This window comes from Sorex fumeus, unplaced genomic scaffold (genome assembly GCF_029834395.1).
Source record: "Sorex fumeus unplaced genomic scaffold, SorFum_2.1 ptg000072l, whole genome shotgun sequence".
NCBI lineage: Eukaryota > Metazoa > Chordata > Mammalia > Eulipotyphla > Soricidae > Sorex > Sorex fumeus.
This window is the reverse complement of record NW_026606129.1, coordinates 40,384,316-40,402,238: the sequence shown is the minus strand read 5'-3', so window position 1 is coordinate 40,402,238 and position 17,923 is coordinate 40,384,316. Positions and strand designations below refer to the sequence as shown.

At 48.6% G+C, this 17,923-nt stretch overlaps 1 protein-coding gene across 1 annotated transcript in view; it reads right to left on the bottom strand.

Annotated features, from left to right (window-relative positions):
- Positions 1-17,923, bottom strand: part of ITGA9 (integrin subunit alpha 9) — a 329,418-nt gene that overhangs the window by 6,587 nt on the left and 304,908 nt on the right. Inside the window, exon 27 of the mRNA XM_056129639.1 lies at positions 12,512-12,631. Within this exon, the coding sequence (XP_055985614.1) occupies positions 12,512-12,631 (120 nt within the window). The remainder of the gene's footprint in view (positions 1-12,511; positions 12,632-17,923) is intronic.

Below are 17,923 nucleotides of genomic sequence, written 5' to 3'. Positions count from 1 at the left end.
CTGCATCTGCATCTTCCTGGCCACCCCTTGGGTTGGAGCTGCACCACAGCTAGCAGCAGGACTAGCTTCTCTTCCCACTCTAGGCCCACCATTTTCTTGAGTTTAGTTCTGGAAAGAACTTCCCTTCTGATGGGCCATGACTTTTCACCAATTTCTAGACTTTCTCACATGGTCATTACAGTCTAGACTCTGAATCCACGTTAAGGAGTCCAAGGCTGACTTGTCCTCCAGGTCTTGGGGAGACCTAGCATCTCTCACCTCTCGCTGCCCAGCATGCTTGGTGCCTACAGCTGAGGTCAAATAGCACCCCTGCCTTTGTCCCAAAGGAGACTGACTATAGAGTCCAAACACTCCAGCTCCTTCTCTGCAGGTGGGACAAGCTCACAGTGGAAGCCAACCTGTTTGGTGTGGCTTGTTTGGTGTGGCTGCCTTCTCTTTCCTGCTCCCTTGCCACTGCTTCCTGAGATCACCTTCCAATGACACAACTTGAAGCCCTCATTGAAATCCCCTTGAAGAAGGGAATTCAAACAGAGACACGTGCTGTGGGCAATGGCGCCACTCTGCTCTCAGTGTTAAAGTTCCCAATATTGGGTTGGGAAATGCTCATGGCTAGCAAGCCCTGTCCGCTGCCCTCAGTAAAGGCGCACGGGAATGTGACACCCAGGCCAGCCAGCCAGTTCCCTACCACCACCATGTATACATCTAATGTTTTAGCCAGAGGTTGCACCTAAACTCCTTCAAACTCCTTCACTCCTCTCTGAGCACCCATAATCATTTAGGGACTCCTTGCTTCCCAAAGAAGGGGAAAGCAGGAGGGGATGAAGGGTATGTCTACATCATATTCTGCTCCCCCAAGCAGGTCTATCTGGGTGGTCGAAGAGCAGAACCTCCAAGAGAGCTGCTGGAATGATCTCTGCCATGTGACCAGGGAACTCTGGGTGGAGGCTGGGTGGGGTCTATGTAGGTGCCATGTGAATGTCTGTGGAGGAGCTGAAGGCTCATCAAATCTCTGATGAGGATTTTGTGTTCTGAGTTTCAGTTCTTTTGGGCTGAGTACTGCAGGGGTTCAACCACACACTCCTAGTGATGGCAGCTCTGGAGGTTTCTCCCCAAAGTGTGACCGTGACCAGTAGGACCCCTTTTCTGACCCTGTAGGCACGAGCTTTTCTTCCCTCCAAACCCAGACACCTTTCTCCCTCTTTTTTTTCTTTTTGGGTCACACCCGGCGATGCTCAGGGGTCACTCCCGGCTTATGCACTCAGGAATCACTCCTGGCGGTGCTTGGGGGACCATATAGGATGCTGGAAATCGAACCTGTGTCGGTCATGTTGGCTGCATGCAAGGCAAACTCCCTACCCGCTGTGCTATCGCTCCAGTCCACCTTTCTCCCTCTTTGGGAAGAGGAAAGGGGCCTTTGGAGGAATGTTCTGGATAACCAGAAAAACATCATTGCTATTGCCCACAGAACACATCTGCACAAGGCCAGCAAAGCCAGCCAGATGTCCTGGAAACCACTAAGAAGTTGCAACACCACTCTTCAGATATCAAAGCTAGGGCAGACCAGGAGAATGTGCCACACGCCCCTTTTGTGCTGAAGGGAAGATAATCATGAAAACAGGCAGGGCTGACGTGGAAACTAGACTCTTGAACGACTCTGACTGCCGACAGTGCAATGCTTCCGTGATCCCAGGCTGCTTGTTTTTATCTCCAGAGAAGCACTCTACTCTTTCTGTGGTATGCATCAAGCAGGATTTTAGCTGACTGCCCTTGTCCTAGACTCCTGAAAGGTAGGATTTGAAGTTTTATCCTCAGTGGTCCTCATCTCACCTGCACTTGGTACCAGGAATAAATAGCAAAACCGTTTAAATTGGAACCAGGGAGACAGTTCAATCGAATGGAGTGCATGCCTTGCCTGCATGAAACTTGAGTTCAATCCTTCCATGCATTGCCAGGTGTGGTCTGGCAGAGCTTGGGCACTGCTAGGGCCCAGTGACACCACATTGCTGGACCTGAGGACTAAATGCTCAGACCTGAACCTATGAGGCTGAGCATTGCTGGGAGAGGCTCCTGGGCCCCTGGGCCCTGCTGGTGAAATCCCTCCGTAAACAAAACAAAACACATGCCCTTGACCACATGACTTTGAACAATTCCCTGTAGGAGGGACATCTTTCCCCACACCTGCCATGAGAACAGGATGGAGGTCACACTCCATGTGTCACATCCACACTTAGACCCTCACTGGCCTGGCAATCCCCTTTCTGTTTTTCTCATATCTTGGCTTGGCCTGTACTTGAAGGAGCTATCCATTTGGTGAGTCCTGAAAGACAAGAGTCCATCCAGTAGGGGCCATGGAGCCCAGCCAACTTCCCACTGCCTGCAGACAGGGTCTGAATCCAGTTGAGACCAGACAGGTGGCCTGCTGAGCTCAGTCCTCAGATTGGTGAGCTGCAGGCCTGGTGGTGGCTATTTGATCACCAACCAACCTCTGGGGTGGCCTATTCTGCAGCATGCATAAGTCAACACCTTTTTCTTTAAATGGTGGCCTTGTAACTTTTTTAGAGATCTGTTTTAAAATATACTTACTTATGACTTATTATCAGTACGTGCTTGATTTGTGTACCTATCTTACATACTGACCTACCCGGTATTGCATGAAAAGGGTCGTGGGTAAAAGAAGTTTCAGAAGCCACACAGGGTGAGGCTCCAGAATGCTGGAGGGAAAAAATCCTTAAGAGTCTTTCTTCAATCAGTCCTGCATTTGCATATGACTCCAAACTCAATTCCAAGCAGTGAAGAGGTGAAATGTCTGAGCAGTTGTGCCATGCCCACAATCTCTGCAGCTCACTAACTCATAGCAAGAGGTTTCTTCAGATGCCTTTCTCTGCAAGTCTTTTTCTTTAAACAGCAAGTTCCAAAGTATAGTTAGATTACTATTTTTTAAAAAATCCATCAAAATTTGTAAGCATGTACAGGTATTTCCAAGATTTCAGGCCAGATACCAGTGCTCAAGTGAATTATATAAGTATTTAATAGAAATAATAAAACATCAATACAAATATAAGGACATAATCAATATAAAAGTCTTGTATTTATAAAAATACTTTTAGGTAACAGTTGGTAGCACATTGTCCTAGAGAGAAAGACTATGACAGGCCCTGGTCAGACTCGGTCACAGACCCCCCTCTGTAGTCTCCAGGGGGAGAAATTGTGGGCTTACTCCACCACAGGCCTGTGGGAGGAAGAAGTTGCTAGCAGATGCCCTGCCAGAGAGGCATCAGACTATGTGTGTCCTCCTGTGAGCTCTGCTGCTTTCCTCTCTCAAGGTGAAGGCACCAGTGTCTTTGGGGGGAGGGCAGGGGGCTTCAAGAATCAACCTCCCCACTCTCAGGGGGTGCATCAGCATCAGGCCAGGAATCCCCCATTCCTGCCCTGCCCCCACAGCTACTCTCAGAAGCCTTAAGGACACCTTACCTCACTCTAGCACGTCTGGGCTCCATTCTTTTTTTTTTTTCAATTTTTATTAGTGAAACACCATGAGGTACAGTTGTAGACTTACAAATTTTTGTGCTTGGGTTTCGATTATACAATGATCAAATACCCATCCCTCCACTAGTGCCCATTTTCCATCACCATGGATCCCAGTATCCCTCCTACCCCCATCACACACACCCCTCCCCCATCCCACCCTGCCTCTGTGGCAGGGCATTCCCCCTTGTTCTCTCTTTCCTTTTGGGTGTTGTGGTCTGCAGAAAGCTTGTGTGTGGTTTCTAGGACAGGGGGATGAATCCACCAACAATGTGTGTTCTTCTTTGTAGCCCTAAGAACACACCTGAATCTCACGGCTAAGGAGTGCTGGGAATAGTAGTGCAGGTTGTGCACTGCAGAGTGGAGAGTGCCACTCAGATCAGATGATCATAAGTATGCAAACGTATTACAACTATTTCCCAGCAGATGGCACTCGAGCTCCTTCTTTCCTTCCTTCCTTCCTTCCTTCCTTCCTTCCTTCCTTCCTTCCTTCCTTCCTTCCTTCCTTCTTTCCTTCCTTCCCCCTTCTCCCTCTCTCCCTCCCTCCCTCCCTTTCTTCCTTTCCATTCTTTTTTCTTTCTTTTCTTCTCAATTGAATGTGAGATACAGTTACAAAGCTGTTTATGCTCGGGTTTCAGTAATATAGTGTTCCAATACCCATCCCTCACCAGTGTACATTTCCTACCACCAGTGACCCAGTTTCTCTCTCCCCCACCCTTTCCTTTATTTTCTTCTTCTTCCTTCCTTCCTTTGCTTCTGCCTTTCCTTTCTTAAACAAATCATTCGATTCCTTTGTTTCTGCCTTTCCTTTCTTAAACAAATCATTCGATTCAATCATTCTATCATTCTGAGATAGAAATCAAGTTTTTAGAGGAATGGATGCTGTGTACTAGCTAGTACACATGTGCTACTTGGTCTAGCGGGGAACAAATTAATATTGTTCCTTACAGGCTCAACTCTTTCAGAAAAGGAGAGTAATACCTGTGTCTCTGTCGGGAATCTGGGTCTAGCTGCTCTTTGATGTAGAACTCAAAGCACGGAACTCTGAGTTTTTTGAGCAATGGTTCTCCAAACAATCACCACCAGCCCTGCCCAAGGACATGGAGCCTCTCAAGTACAAGAGACGCATGTCCAAGGAAGACCAGAGTTCTGTCTACTGCTCATGCTTCAAATGACCTGCTGGGTCCTGGGAAAGGTCCTTTTCTGGCTCTCGACCTTGGAGTCTTTGTTTCTGCCCTAGACACAATGGTGCCCCACATTCTCAGACCTGTCCCCACCCAAAACACAATGGTGACTTTTCTGTTGGTTTCCAAAACACCCAACAACTAAAGCAGGAAGGGGCCAGGGATGCAGCTCTGTGGCAGAGAGCTTACCCTGCATGGGTAAAGTTCTAGGTTTGAACCCCAACACCACACACACACATACACACACACACCCCAAAAAATATACAGAAAAACCAACCTACTAGAGGGATACAGGATAAAGTCTTTGCCCAGTTTCAATTTTTGGCAGTTTTTAGAAATTATTCCATTTTTGCAATGATGTATGCACATTGGATAAAATATGATGAGTTATAATCTTAAAAATTAAGATAAATCAAGACTTGGATGACATTTCCCTCCTGTCGAAGCACTTCCCAGACACACATTCTAACTCCTCTCTAACCCAGTGACTGGGTGAAGCTGCATTTCTGCGCCTCTGAGCCCACCCTGATGGTCCCTGAAATGATTATGCTGAAGATGCGTTTGTGCGTGAGCCTCTGCAGCCCCACACTTAATTCCATTGGGATGCAATCAATGTTGTCTGTGCTTGTGTCAGTCTGGAACTTTCCAGGGCTTGGCTTGCCACTTGAGGGGCAAAGGTTCTGTTTGTAACTCTCTGTCTAAAGCAGAGGAAACACTCATGGAAGTGCAGAGCAGGGAGACACAGGCCAAATTGGCTCAGCTACACAGAGGGGAACTGAGGGGGTGCCTGGCAGCACCCTGTCCATGCTGGTCCCTGATGAAAGAGCAGCAACTCAAATCTCTCTGATGGGTCCACAGAGCTTTCTGGTGGAACATTGTCATAAGAAGCTGCCAGCAAACCAGGAAACCGATAGGTGTCCCGGAACAGAGGTGACAGGGCCAGAAGGAACAGCAAGGCCGGGCTCTGAGCTCACAGCTCCTCACATCCACCAGCTGGCCCTTTCCTGCCAGGAGGAAGGCCGTGAGAGCCTGACCCACAACTCAAAGAGTCTGGCCTCTTGCAAGACCTGCACCCTGCTTCCTTGGCCTTGGGATTTCTCTGAGGCCGCTGTTCAGAGGGCCTTGGACATGGCCCTTTGGACTCACCCAGGACCTTATGTTTATGGGGACTCTTCAGTTACTGGACTGTTTACATAGCACGTCTCTGTCTGGGTATGGAGATGCCGACAGGCAGCATCAGCCACTGTTTCCTTCCAGACATAAATAAGTGCCTGCCGAGTCTAGGACATGGAGACAGGGTATGTACATACGTGTGTGTGTGTGCATGTGTGTGCTGTGATGTGTGTGTTCGTATATGTGGATATGTGTGGTATGTGTTGTGTATATGTGTATGTTTTGTGTATGTGCTTTATACATGTGGCGTGTGCAGATGTATGATGTGTGCTGTTGTGCATGCATGTGTACTATGTATGTTGTGTGGGTGTGCACATTGTCAGTCAGTGTGTGTTGTGTGCATGGTGTATGTGTGTTATATTTATGATGTATGCATATGCATACATGCATGCATGTGCTGTGTGTGCATTCCTATTTTGGCAACAGTTCAATGTGTATGTTTTGTGGGTGTGCATCATATGTATATGCTGTGCCTGAGTGAGGTGTTGTGCATGTGTGGTGTATGTGTGTGACATGTGGTATGCATGGGTGACTGTGGTAAGTGAATGTGTGAATGTGGTGAATGTGATATATGTGTGTGGTGTGTGGTATGTTGGTGTGTCATGTATGTATGTGGTGTGTATGTGGTATATGTGTGTTGTGTGTACATCATGGTATGTGTGTATGTGTTGTGGTGTGTATAGTATATGTGGTATACGTGTGTTATGTGTGTATGGTATATGTGCATATGGTATATGTGTGTATGTGTGTGGTGTGTGGATTTGAGGTATATGTGTGTGGTGTATATGGGTAGATGTAGTAGTATGTGTGGTATATGTATGGTGTGTATGGTATATGTGTGTGTGTGGTGTGTGGGTATGTGGTATATATGTATGGTGTGTGTATATGATGCATCTGTATGATTTTTGTCTGGGTATGGCATATGTGTGCATGTGAGAGGGTGTAGTGTGTATGGTATGTGTGGGTATATGTTGTATGTGGCTGTGTGTGGTGTGTGTGTGGTATATGTGTGTATGTGTATGATGTGTAGATATGTGGTGTATGAGTGTGGTTTGTGTGTGTGGTATATAGGTATGGTTTGTGGCTGGGTGTGGTTTATGTGTGGGTGTGAGTAGTGTGTGCGGTGTGCAGGTCTGTATACAAGTATAGATTGTGCATTTTCTGTTTCTAGGGAGTTCTCCAAAGGATGGACCCCCAGAGCCTGCCTGGAGGGGAAGTGATAACCCCAGTGACCCCCAGAGGGGCTGCCAAGCCTGACACATTCTTTGAGCCATTTCACAGGTTTATTTTTCTAAGGGTTTCTGCTGGAGGTCAGTGGCAATGCTCTCAAGTAAAAATCAGGAGCTGGAGTGGATGCAGTAGCTGGAGAAGGGGGCCAGGCGGCCTCCCCAGGGCCATTGAGGCAGCAGGCAGGAAGGGAAGAGGAGCCTGGGCACTGGCCTTCACTCCAAGCATCTGGGTCTGTGAGAGGGGTCAAAGGGAGAGGAAGCCTCCAGGCTGAAAGGAGAGGAGAGGAGGCCATCGGGTTTTTCTCCTTCCTGCAATGGGGCCTGTGTGTTTTGGCAACAGCTCAGGAGCAGGGAGAGGCAAGAGTGGGGGAGGGAGGGATTGTAGGAGGGGGTTGGGAAGAGAAGCTGGGGCCAGCGCCCCCCTTCTTGCCCAGAGTTACAACGACTCAATGGCTGGTTTGAGGAACTTCTTGGAGGCATTTTGTTTGGTTTTGTTTTGTCCTCACAAGCAGTGCTTGAGGGCCCATGGGCCACTCCCTGAGATCCTCTGCCAGGCTCTGGGGGACTGAGGTTCAGTGCTCAGGACCGGAGGGGCTGCAGCGGTGCTGTGGGGGACATATGCAAGGCACTTTCGAACCTTGACTCTGGAGGCAGGCAGTGTGTGTGTGTGTGTGTGTGTGTGTGTGTGTGTATTGGCCTCACCCATGCAAAGCAGACGTTGTACTATGAGCCTGTCCACAGGCTGAGGACATTCCTTATAGCTGAAAGTCACAGCACTACTAGCCAGCATAGCTCCAGTTGAATAGTGACACTCCCCTCAGAGGCCAGGGCCTTTGGGATGGTCTTGACCAGACTGAGTTGGACCCCAGGCAGCCTCAGACCCAGTCGGGAGTGCCAGGCAAGGCAAGTGGGCTCTTTTGGATGTTTCTCCCTTAAAGGCGTTTCACATTTCAAAGTTTTCCTCCCGCACAGCGGTTTGGCAGGCTACTGCAATCCTTGCACATAAAGTTTAAATTATGGCTCCTGGTGTCTGCGCGCGTCCCGGCTCTGGGAAAGCTGATTAGGATCCATTTCAGGATGAAGAAGGGCCTGGTTAGCTCAGGGCCTCATTGTGGATTTTGCACTAAAGCCAGCACCCACTGCTGCCGAACGTGGGAGGGCCTGGGCTGCCCGGGGTGGGCCTTCTGCAGGGCCAGGGGTCCTGGGTGGGCCCAGAGGTTAAGGCCCAGCACTCAACAGAGAGACTGGGAGTTCTGCTCTGCAAAAGGCATTTTCTAACCCTATCAGCGTTTTTACTTTACTGTAAACATTTTATTTTTTGTTTTGTTTTTGCACCACATTCGGTGGTGTTCAGGGCTTCCTCCTGGCTCTCTGTGCTCAGGGACCCCTCCTTGCAGGGCTCGGAGGAGCATATGAGGTACCAGGGATCTGACCAGGTATGGAGACAAGCCAGGCAAGAGTCTAAATGTCTGTCTGGCTGAGGGATTTTATTTTAAATAGACAGTGGGTGATGGGTGTGTGCGTAACCCCAGAGTGACTCAGGGAGGACCAGGAGCTGGTGGCACAGGGTCTTTACCTGGCCAAGTCCTGCTCACCTTCTGCCACCATCCCTGGTCACTTTTCCCAGTGGTCTTTCAGATGGGGTGAAGGCCATGCTTCCTTCTGTCCCTCTGCCCAAAGCCTGCTTCTTGGTGGGGCCCCACACTGGTTGCTGAATGAAGGTTCCTGTGGCCAAGAAGCACAGACTTCACCGGCACAGCTAGAGGCTTTATTCCACTGCCAGACTGCCCAAACAATGCATGTCTAGGTGACATATTTTGGGGTCCACCCTCTTTTTTTTGGGTTTGCAAGCAAACACAAGCAAGTAGAGGCAGCAATGTCAACAGCTGCTCCATGGGGATCTGCATATGAGGTTGTACCCCTTGTCTTCAAAGGCCTGAGTGAAGTGCTTCTGGCTCAGCTGGGCACCACCCAGGGGCTTTCTCCTGGAGAGGAATGGAGGGAATTGGACATGAAATACGGGAAGAAGCCAGAGCCATTAGGACTGTCTGTACAAGTCAACTAGTGGTAGAGCTTTATTCAAGAATCTCTATGTACAGGACTTTCTGTGCGATGCTGGAACGCTGGTCACTATAAGTCAGGGATCATTCTTAGGTAATAGAGTCAGAATTGGAGTTGGCCAGAGTTCTGGAGCTAAAGTTTCAGGAATTATGTAGGCCTTTAAAATAATCAGACATTTTATCCGTCCCTTTCATCCTCCTATACAGTCATCACATTGACTTAATCTGTAAGAAAGGCAAGTAATTTTCTTCCACAAACTCCCTCCCTCTGCCAAGCTCCTCAGTGCACGGCAGATTTGCTGAAGAGACGACTTACTCTGAGCAGCTGCGAACACTCGGCGTTGCCCCATCACCGATCTTGGTGCTTCTTTTCCCCAAAGAAGCACAACTGTGAGTTTTATCTACAGCATCATGGAGGAGAGCAGCATTTTCATCTACCGTAAAACAGCAAGACTTCCAGTTCAATGAGTCTTTGTCTATAAAACTGACTTATGTGGCTGACCCAAGATAAAAGGGGGACATAAATCTTGGCCACTCCTTGCACAGGGCAAGCAGGCGCTGCTTCTCTCCCCTTGGATCTGGCCTGGCTGACAACTGCTTTGACCAACAGAGTACGGCAGGATGGGGGCAAAGCCATGTCTTGGCCAGCTTTCAAGAAAACAGGCTACTTTAATGATGCTCTCTCTTGGAAGCTGAAGCTACCAAGTAAAAAGAAAGATTACTTGGCTGGCGGGGCCACACAGAAAGGGGCTGAGTTGGCATAGAGAAGATCTCAGCTGTGTCCATTCTCCTGGTTATTCCCCAAGATATCAGATGCATGAGTAAGACCGGCTTATACTCCTTAGCCCAGAGTAGCCATCAGGTAATTGCCACTTATGTGACGGCCCTCAATGTCACAGACAGCAGAAGAATTACCCAAGTCAAGCCCTTCCTGAATTCCTGACCCACAAACCTACACGATACAGTCATATGTGTTTGGTTTTTTTTTGGTGGGGGTGGGATGGGGGGTTGAAGAGTATATTGTTTAAAAATTTGAGGCCAGAGAGATAGTACAGTGGGTAGGGCACTTGCCTTACTTATACATCCAGCATCCCATATGGTCCCCTGAACACCTCAAGGAGTAATTCCAGAGTGCAGAGCCAGGAATAACCTGTGAGCATAACTGGGTGTGGCCCACCCACCCCCTAAAAAAAGTTTGGTTTGGGGCCATACCTGATGGCTGTAGAGGCTACTCTAGGCTCTCTGCTGGGTATTACACCTAGCAGTGCTCAGGGGACCATGTAGTGCAGTGTAATACTCAAGCCATTGAGTCATCTCTTTGGCCCCAAAGTGTGCAACTTCGACCAGACTCCCACTGACACCCATGAACCCCTGCTGTGGCGTTTGAACTGTTTTCTTCTGAGATCTTCCCATTTTCCCCAAGCCATTGCAATGCAGCTCTTCCTGCCCTGTCCCTCACTGTGTCAGTGGAAGACACTTGCCTGATTCCCTGCAACCAGCACCTCCAAACACAATGAATAGCAGTGGACTTGGCCTTGACCTGACCCAATTGTGATCTTCTCCCAGTCTCAGAGAGTTGGGACTCATGAGGGACTGAGAATTTTGTAGTGGGGACTCCAAGATCTGAGCTATAAGCTTGGTGGGGCCTAGGGAACACTCCTGTTGTGCAGGTGTGGTGGAAGCTGGCCTACGGGAGAAGAGTGCAGGGGTGTAGAAGGAAGGGGCTGTGCAGGGGAGAGGTGGGGAGGGGAGAAGCCAAAGTGCGGCCTTGGTGCCTGACTTTTTTCTGGGCCAGGCTACGTACATTTCCTCTGGGATCTATGAGCACCCTGATACCGTGCATTCTTAGCATCCTTCTTCTCTTCCTTAAATGGCTATGAATGGATTTTCCTGTTTTTTTTTTTTTTCTAATGTAGTTGGAAAAAAAAAAGTGTCTCCATGGTGCCTGAGAGAAGAATATTCAGTCCTGGAAACTGGAGTGAAAGTCTCCCGGGCAGTGAGGTAATGGGAATGATCTTTGGCTCAATGTCCAAGAGAGGCCAGCGGGTGTGTGTGCGTGGGGGGGGCTGTGGCCCAGTCTGATGTCCCAGGGACACCCGCACTCACAGTCAGATACCAAATGCTCTCCCCACATGCTTCCACCCAACTTGCCTCCTCTGACCTGGGCGAGGGAAGCAGCGATGTCAAAGCCGAAGCAGGGAGAGGCTCTTGGAGCATCCCTGGGATCTCACATCCAGCTGGGCACAAAACCTGATGTGAACCTGCTCTGATTTGGATCACTCCTCCACAGCTAGGGGGCTGCCCCTTCCCACCCCCCGCTGGCCGTGGTTCTCTCTCCCGAAGCAGGATTGATCAGACCATTGCTTGGCCTTTCCACTGTTCTACTCCCTGTTCTCTGGTTAGCAAGGTCCTCCCTGAACATGGTAGGCCATGTCACCCTGCATGAACCCTCACCTGTTCGCCCTGCTGCGTGTCCACCCCATTCCCCTGCAGGGAGCCTCACATACTGACCCTGCTGTGTGTCTGCCAATTTCTCTCAGGCTGAACTAGCCTCTGCCTTCCTCGCCTGTGAACCTCAAGCTGAAGCCAAGGCCAGACTGGAATGACTTGGACATTGGGAGGGTGCTCTCTTGTCTTCAGTGGGGTGTTAAGGAGTCTGCCTGCACTCCCAATGTGCTGTCAGATAGGTGCCATGACCTCAGTATTCCTGGGGGTGACACAGAGAGTAACTCATCCACCGTCATGCACCACATATCATCTGGCCTTTTCTGTGCCAGTCTGGACCCTGGTCAGTAACAGAGCCAACCAACGAAGTGGCCTCAGTTTCCAGAGCAACTGCTGCAGAGTGACCCTCCCCTCCATGCTGCTTACAGGTGTCTGTCCACCCTGGCCTGGTGCTCAAGGACAGCATAGTCAACCGTGGTCTCTGAGCCCTGAACGTGGCCACTGAATCAAAGCAGGGATTCAAGGTGGGAAGTCCATCCCCACTGCAGGTGCTTCGAGCAGAGCTGCCTTGACCCACACAGCTTTGACGGTTATGAGGTATGTTAAACCACTCTACAGCTTTTGCTGAGGAATCATCAGAGGTGTGGCACATCCCACATGCATACGACTGTCCATGCAGAGATAAAACTCTGGTAATGAAACAGGTGGCCAAGAGGAAACCACCATTCTCCATGTGCTAAAAATAAACTACTGTGTCCCATGGCTTCTCTCAGCTCTTTCCTCTCTTCCCATGATGTAGGACCAGTGGGAGCCTTGAGGCTGAGGGTTGGAGTCCTCAGCCTGGGTGGGGAGGCAGGAGATACACTTCCATGGGGCCCTGCACCCCCAGACTCACCTTCCAGAGCAACACAGCCAGCAGCAGGAAGATAAGGATTCCCACCAGCAAGCTGATGGCGATGATCCATCCCACGACGTAGCCACGGGGCTCCAGATTGTGTAAGGCTTCGAAGACCACCTGGAAAGCAAACCCAGAGTGAAAGGGTTGCCCGAAGACAGGCAGCTTCAGTGCCAAGCAGCTGGCCTGGGCTTGACTTGGAGTGATCTAAAGTGATCTAAAACGATGTGCCCAGGGACGAGAGTCGGGGAGTGAGTGCAAGGGCCCGTGTGTGGGTTTCGCAGGTGGCAGCTTGGCAACCCTGGCATGACCGGATCCCCTAAACACCTGGATGAGGCCCGAACACTGCTGGGTGTGGCCCCCAACAACAAAAAAAACAAAACAAAAAAGAGACGTGTCGGACTATGTTGAGGGTCTTCCCCTGGCTGGCGGTGAGGGGTTCTCATGAGGCCATGTGGAGCCACTGAGGCTCCGGTTCCCGAAGGGGCTGAAATAATTGCATCCCAGATTTCAGTGTCCGTGCCACTGAAGCAAATGTGCAAGCCGGATTTCAGCACCATGAAGGGGAACAGGGTAAGTGCCAGGTTGAGCTTGCACTGGCTGTTGACTCCTGACACGCAGAAGCCCCCCAGAAGACCCTAGGAGGGCTCCCACGGGCCACTGGCTGGCCTAGCCTGTGCTCTCATCACTCATTTTGGTCTCTGAGACAAGGGGTTCATTCCCAGGTTTCCTCTCTCAGCAAGCACCGATGGACAAGGTTTCACTGTGACCAAACACCACCAAGCTGTCCATCCTGACCTTTAAGGGGCTACGACAGCAGTGATTTTTCCCACACCCCTACAACTCCCAGACAAGGAGGAACATGTGGGGTGGTGGTTGGTAGGGGAGAAAATGCCTCCAACTCTGTCATTTTACGGCTGCCAGTTTCTATCTGGTTCGGATTAGAGATTCCCATCGGCAAAGCAGATAGACTCATGCTTTGGGGCTTCCCCTGACCCCCAAACCCAAATCACCTCCCCCACCCTATTCAGAAGCCCTCTGGGGGCATTGGACGGATGACCTATGAGGCACTATGTCTGAGAGGAGTAAGTTTAGATACTATACTTTCTCTGCTGCAAAATGGGGACTCCCACCCCCTTTTAAAAGGAAACCTAAAAGGGAAAAAGAGTTCAGGAAGGAAAGACACGTGGCAGAGCTGCTGGTCGAACTGTTGGATAGGATTGCCGAGCATGCCGTGATCGTGCCGTGGGCCACATGCAAGAAAGACAGCCTGGTATAGTCCCTATCCTTCTAGAAAGGACTCTCTCCTTCCCTCCTTCCCCCTCTCTCTTTCCCCTCTTTCCCCTCTATGTTCCTCCTTCCTTTCTCTTTCCTCCCTCCTTCCCTCCCTCCCTCCCTTCCTTCCTTCCTCCCTTCCTCTCTCCCTCCCTCCCTCCCTCCCACCCTCCTCCTTTCTTTCTTCCTTCCTTCCTTCCTTCCTTCCTTCCTTCCTTCCTTCCTTCCTTCCTTCCTTCCTTCCTTCCTTCCTTCCTTTCTTTCTTTCTTTCTTGCTCTGTGCCTAGAGATCACTCCTGGCGAGCTCAGGGGACCATAGGAGGGAACTGCTGATCAAACCTAGGTGGCTGTGTGCAAGGAAAGCGCCTTACTTGCTGTACAATTGCTCCAGCCCTCACTCCAGTTTCTTATGTGCAGCCTCAGTAACCATCCCAGTCCGGGCTTCATCTCTCTCCCCTGTCTCTGCCCTGTTTCCCTTTATTTAGACGATGACCATGTGTCTCATCAGGCCAGGGAGACATGCCAACAACCAATCTTTGGATGATTTCTTCATCGTTACAGGGTGTCATGGAATGTAGGCATCATAGAGAATGATTGTCTGGCCCTCGCCAGATGCCCCACTGCACATCTGAGCTGCCTGGCGCAGCCAATTGGAGCCCTGAGCCCTGTGGTCTGTGCTGCCAGGTATGGATGGAAGCATCGTGACTCTGGATGATTCAGTGCATGAGGCTCTGTTCAGCCTCGGCTCCATCTAGCCCTTTCTGTCCCTTGAGGGGCATGTGATACACGCTAGCCGGGCACTCATCTCTCTGTGAGGTCTTGGGCTCATGTGTTTTTGCAGGCTTATTTTAAAAAGCAATTTCCTTTTTTTCTTGGATTTTTTGGGTCACACCCAGTGATGCACAGGGTTACTCCTTGCTCTGCACTCAGGAATTACTCCTGGCTGTGCTCAAGGGACCATATGGGATGCTGGTGACTGAACCCAGGTCGGTTGCATGCAAGGCAAATGTCCTACCTACTGTACTATCGCTCCAGCCCCCAAAAGAATTTCCTTCTAAGGTGCCAGAGAGGTAGTAAGGCTCTTGCTATGCATGTGGCCAACTCAGGTTTAACCCCAGCACCAGACATTGTCCCTTGAGTGTGCCAGGAGTGATCCCTGAGCTCAGTCAGGAGTAAGCCCAGAGCACTATTGGATGTGACCCCAAAACAAAACAAACACAAGAGGAACTTCTTTTTAAAATAGGGGTCACCCATTTGGTGCTCAGGCCAGTAATAGAACACTTCTTAGGTCCAGAGGCACTTGTGGGCTACCAGGGCTACTGCCCATAGTTTGTGATGGGCCATACAGTGCCCGGGATCAAACTCTGGGTCCTGTACTTTCAATGCAAGTGCTCTGCTTCTTGAGCTGTCTCCCTTGTCATTGTAGACTACTTTCTCTCCCCTTTCTAGGCCGGTCCATTTGACAAACCTCACTATTGAACCCTTAAAAATATATCCTTTGGTTCATTGATTCTGCATCTAAATTTTTACCAAAAGGCCAGAAACAGAAAACAGAAAAAGTTCCGTATTTGCAGATGTTCACATCAGAACTATTTATGTTGGCGCAGTGCTAGATTTCCTACATGCTAATTTTCTGTTTCCTATATGCTAATTTCCTATATGCTAATTTCCTATATGCTTTCCTATATGCTAATTTGCTATATGCTGAACAATGACAGTCACAGAGGAGCAAACTATGCTTAGCTGCAATGGGACCTCACAGAACTATTAAAGGTGATTGAAAATTTGGCAAAGTATAATTTTAGAAAATTTCAAGACATGACTCATACAAATACATAGCAAGTATATGTCAAAGATCTATTTATTAATTTATTTTAAGTGTTTTTATGTTTTTTTTTGCCATACCCAGCAGTGCTCAGGGCTTACTTCTGGCTCAGGTATCACTCTTGTGGGTTCATGGGATGATATGGGGATAGAACTTAGATCAGCCACATGTAAGGCAAGCACCCACCTACTGTACTATCTCTCTGGCCCTCTACTTAATTCTTTATTGAGGAACCAGGATGGCAAAGTTGTTCAAAGCAGGGTATGACTATATATGATCCAGAGAAAAATGAATGCTGAAATCAGATAGAAACTAGTTCACACCCTCCACGGGAGCAAACAGGGATTTTATTTTCTGTCAGACAGAAATAACTTTCACCTATACTGACAAAAGTAATTGACAATGTATGAGTTTTCTAAAGTTAAAATTTTTCCTTCACAGCCTGTGGACCTGAGAGACCTGGGAAGGTTTCTTTGTTTTATTATTATTATTATTATTATTGCGGCTAGTTGATCTCTTTGTAAGTCTATGGAACAAGGTTGGTAGATAAGCCTATGGCTGCAGGGTTTATGGCAGCAGCAGTGGTGGTGGAATGTGGGTGTGGCTTCTGGGACTTCCAGAAGAATGTGGAGGTTGCCTATTCTGTCTGTGAGAAGGCCCTGGAGATTTCAGCTAAAAAGACCCTCTTGTGTTTGGGAAAGTTTGTTAAACCAGGGCTCATTTCAAAGTTCAATGAGCCTAAGAAGCACGTGAAGATAATGTTATAAGATGGGCCTCGAATCAGCAAGACTTGGGGGTCCTGAAGCTCCACCTTCAAACAAGCTCCCTGGTGATGCTGTTCCTGGTGGTTCAGGGCCCACCCCGTGAGCACAAAGGTGCTAGCCAGAGTTCTAGTGCATCACTGAAAGGACACACCCCTTTTGCCTGAAGTCTGTTCCACATTACTTTTGAAAATAGAGTAACAACCTAGGGTAATGGAAAAATGTCACATCCTTGAGAGAAAACAGTCAAATCTGAAACTGTATTTGACTTCAGGTTTTCTGGAAAATGGAAGTTTTAAGAGCAGAGGATGCTCCTGAGATGATGGATGAGTCCCCACACTTTTTCTGTGTTTCACTACTGAATAATTTTTGAAATTGGGCATTGTAGAATCAAGTTAAAAACCTTAGAAAATAGAGATTCTGCTCCAACAGTTTTTTTCTGAGAAGCAGCCTGCCCTACTCTTCACTTCCCTACAGAGTGAATTACTCATTTATCTTTCAAGATAGAGCAATTTTCATCTTCTTTCAGCAAAGCTACTAAGGCATCTCAGTGAGTAAAAGAGAAGCCAAGTGGGGAATTATCTGGTTGTCAGTAAGGTGGACAACCACAGTTGTCAGTAAGGTGGACAACCACACTCTGCCTGCTCAGCCCCCTGTTCCAAGCTTGTCCCTCTGGAAGGCCACCACCCCAGTTGCCCTGTACCACCTCAAGGGGACCCTGGTTCCATGAGTTTAAGTTTCAAACTGTAGCTCAGTGCCTGAGTCCCACCTTCACATTCTCTCTCTGTTTATGGTAATAATGCATTTTCTGGCCTGTGGATTCTAGAACACTGTGAATTCCTACACAACAGGTGTATTCTCTCTCCTAATCCAAGATTATTATCCATTTTATGACTCAAGAATATAAGGCTGATACACTCATTGTTCTACCTGTCACATCAGATAAAGCATGGATATGACTCAGTCTACAACAAAAGAGATGGTGGAATTTGAAGCTCAAGATCTTCAGGTGTTTTTATTTCTATTTCAAAAAGGTATTTGCAAATGTTATTTTTTCTCAGAGTGTTGGCAACCCACTCATCCATCTACACATCCATTTGTCCACCTATCTTTCATTCATCCATCCATCTGACAACTACCCAATACATCCGCTTGTCCATCTGCTGACTACCCCATCTGTCCTTCCAACATTGCAACACCTATATATGCCAGGCCTTGCAAAGTTTCATTAAAGAATCAGTGATCTCCTGCTCTCACAGAACTTTCAGCATCTAGCGCATACTGGCCGATGAGACAGACAGGCAGACAGATGCAACATTACAGCTTTGGAGAGTATGAAGAAGAGAGATCATGGTATCAAACACTCTGAGATTAAAAAAAACACTCTGTGATATGCATTGAAGCCAGAAAAATTTCCAGGAGGCATTGCTTTAACTGAAAATGAATAGATAAGCAAGTATTAAATAAAAAGGAGAAGGAACATGTGCAATAACCCTGTGGGTAGCATGACCATGGCTGGGAGGAAACTCTGCTGGCAGAACGAATGGAATG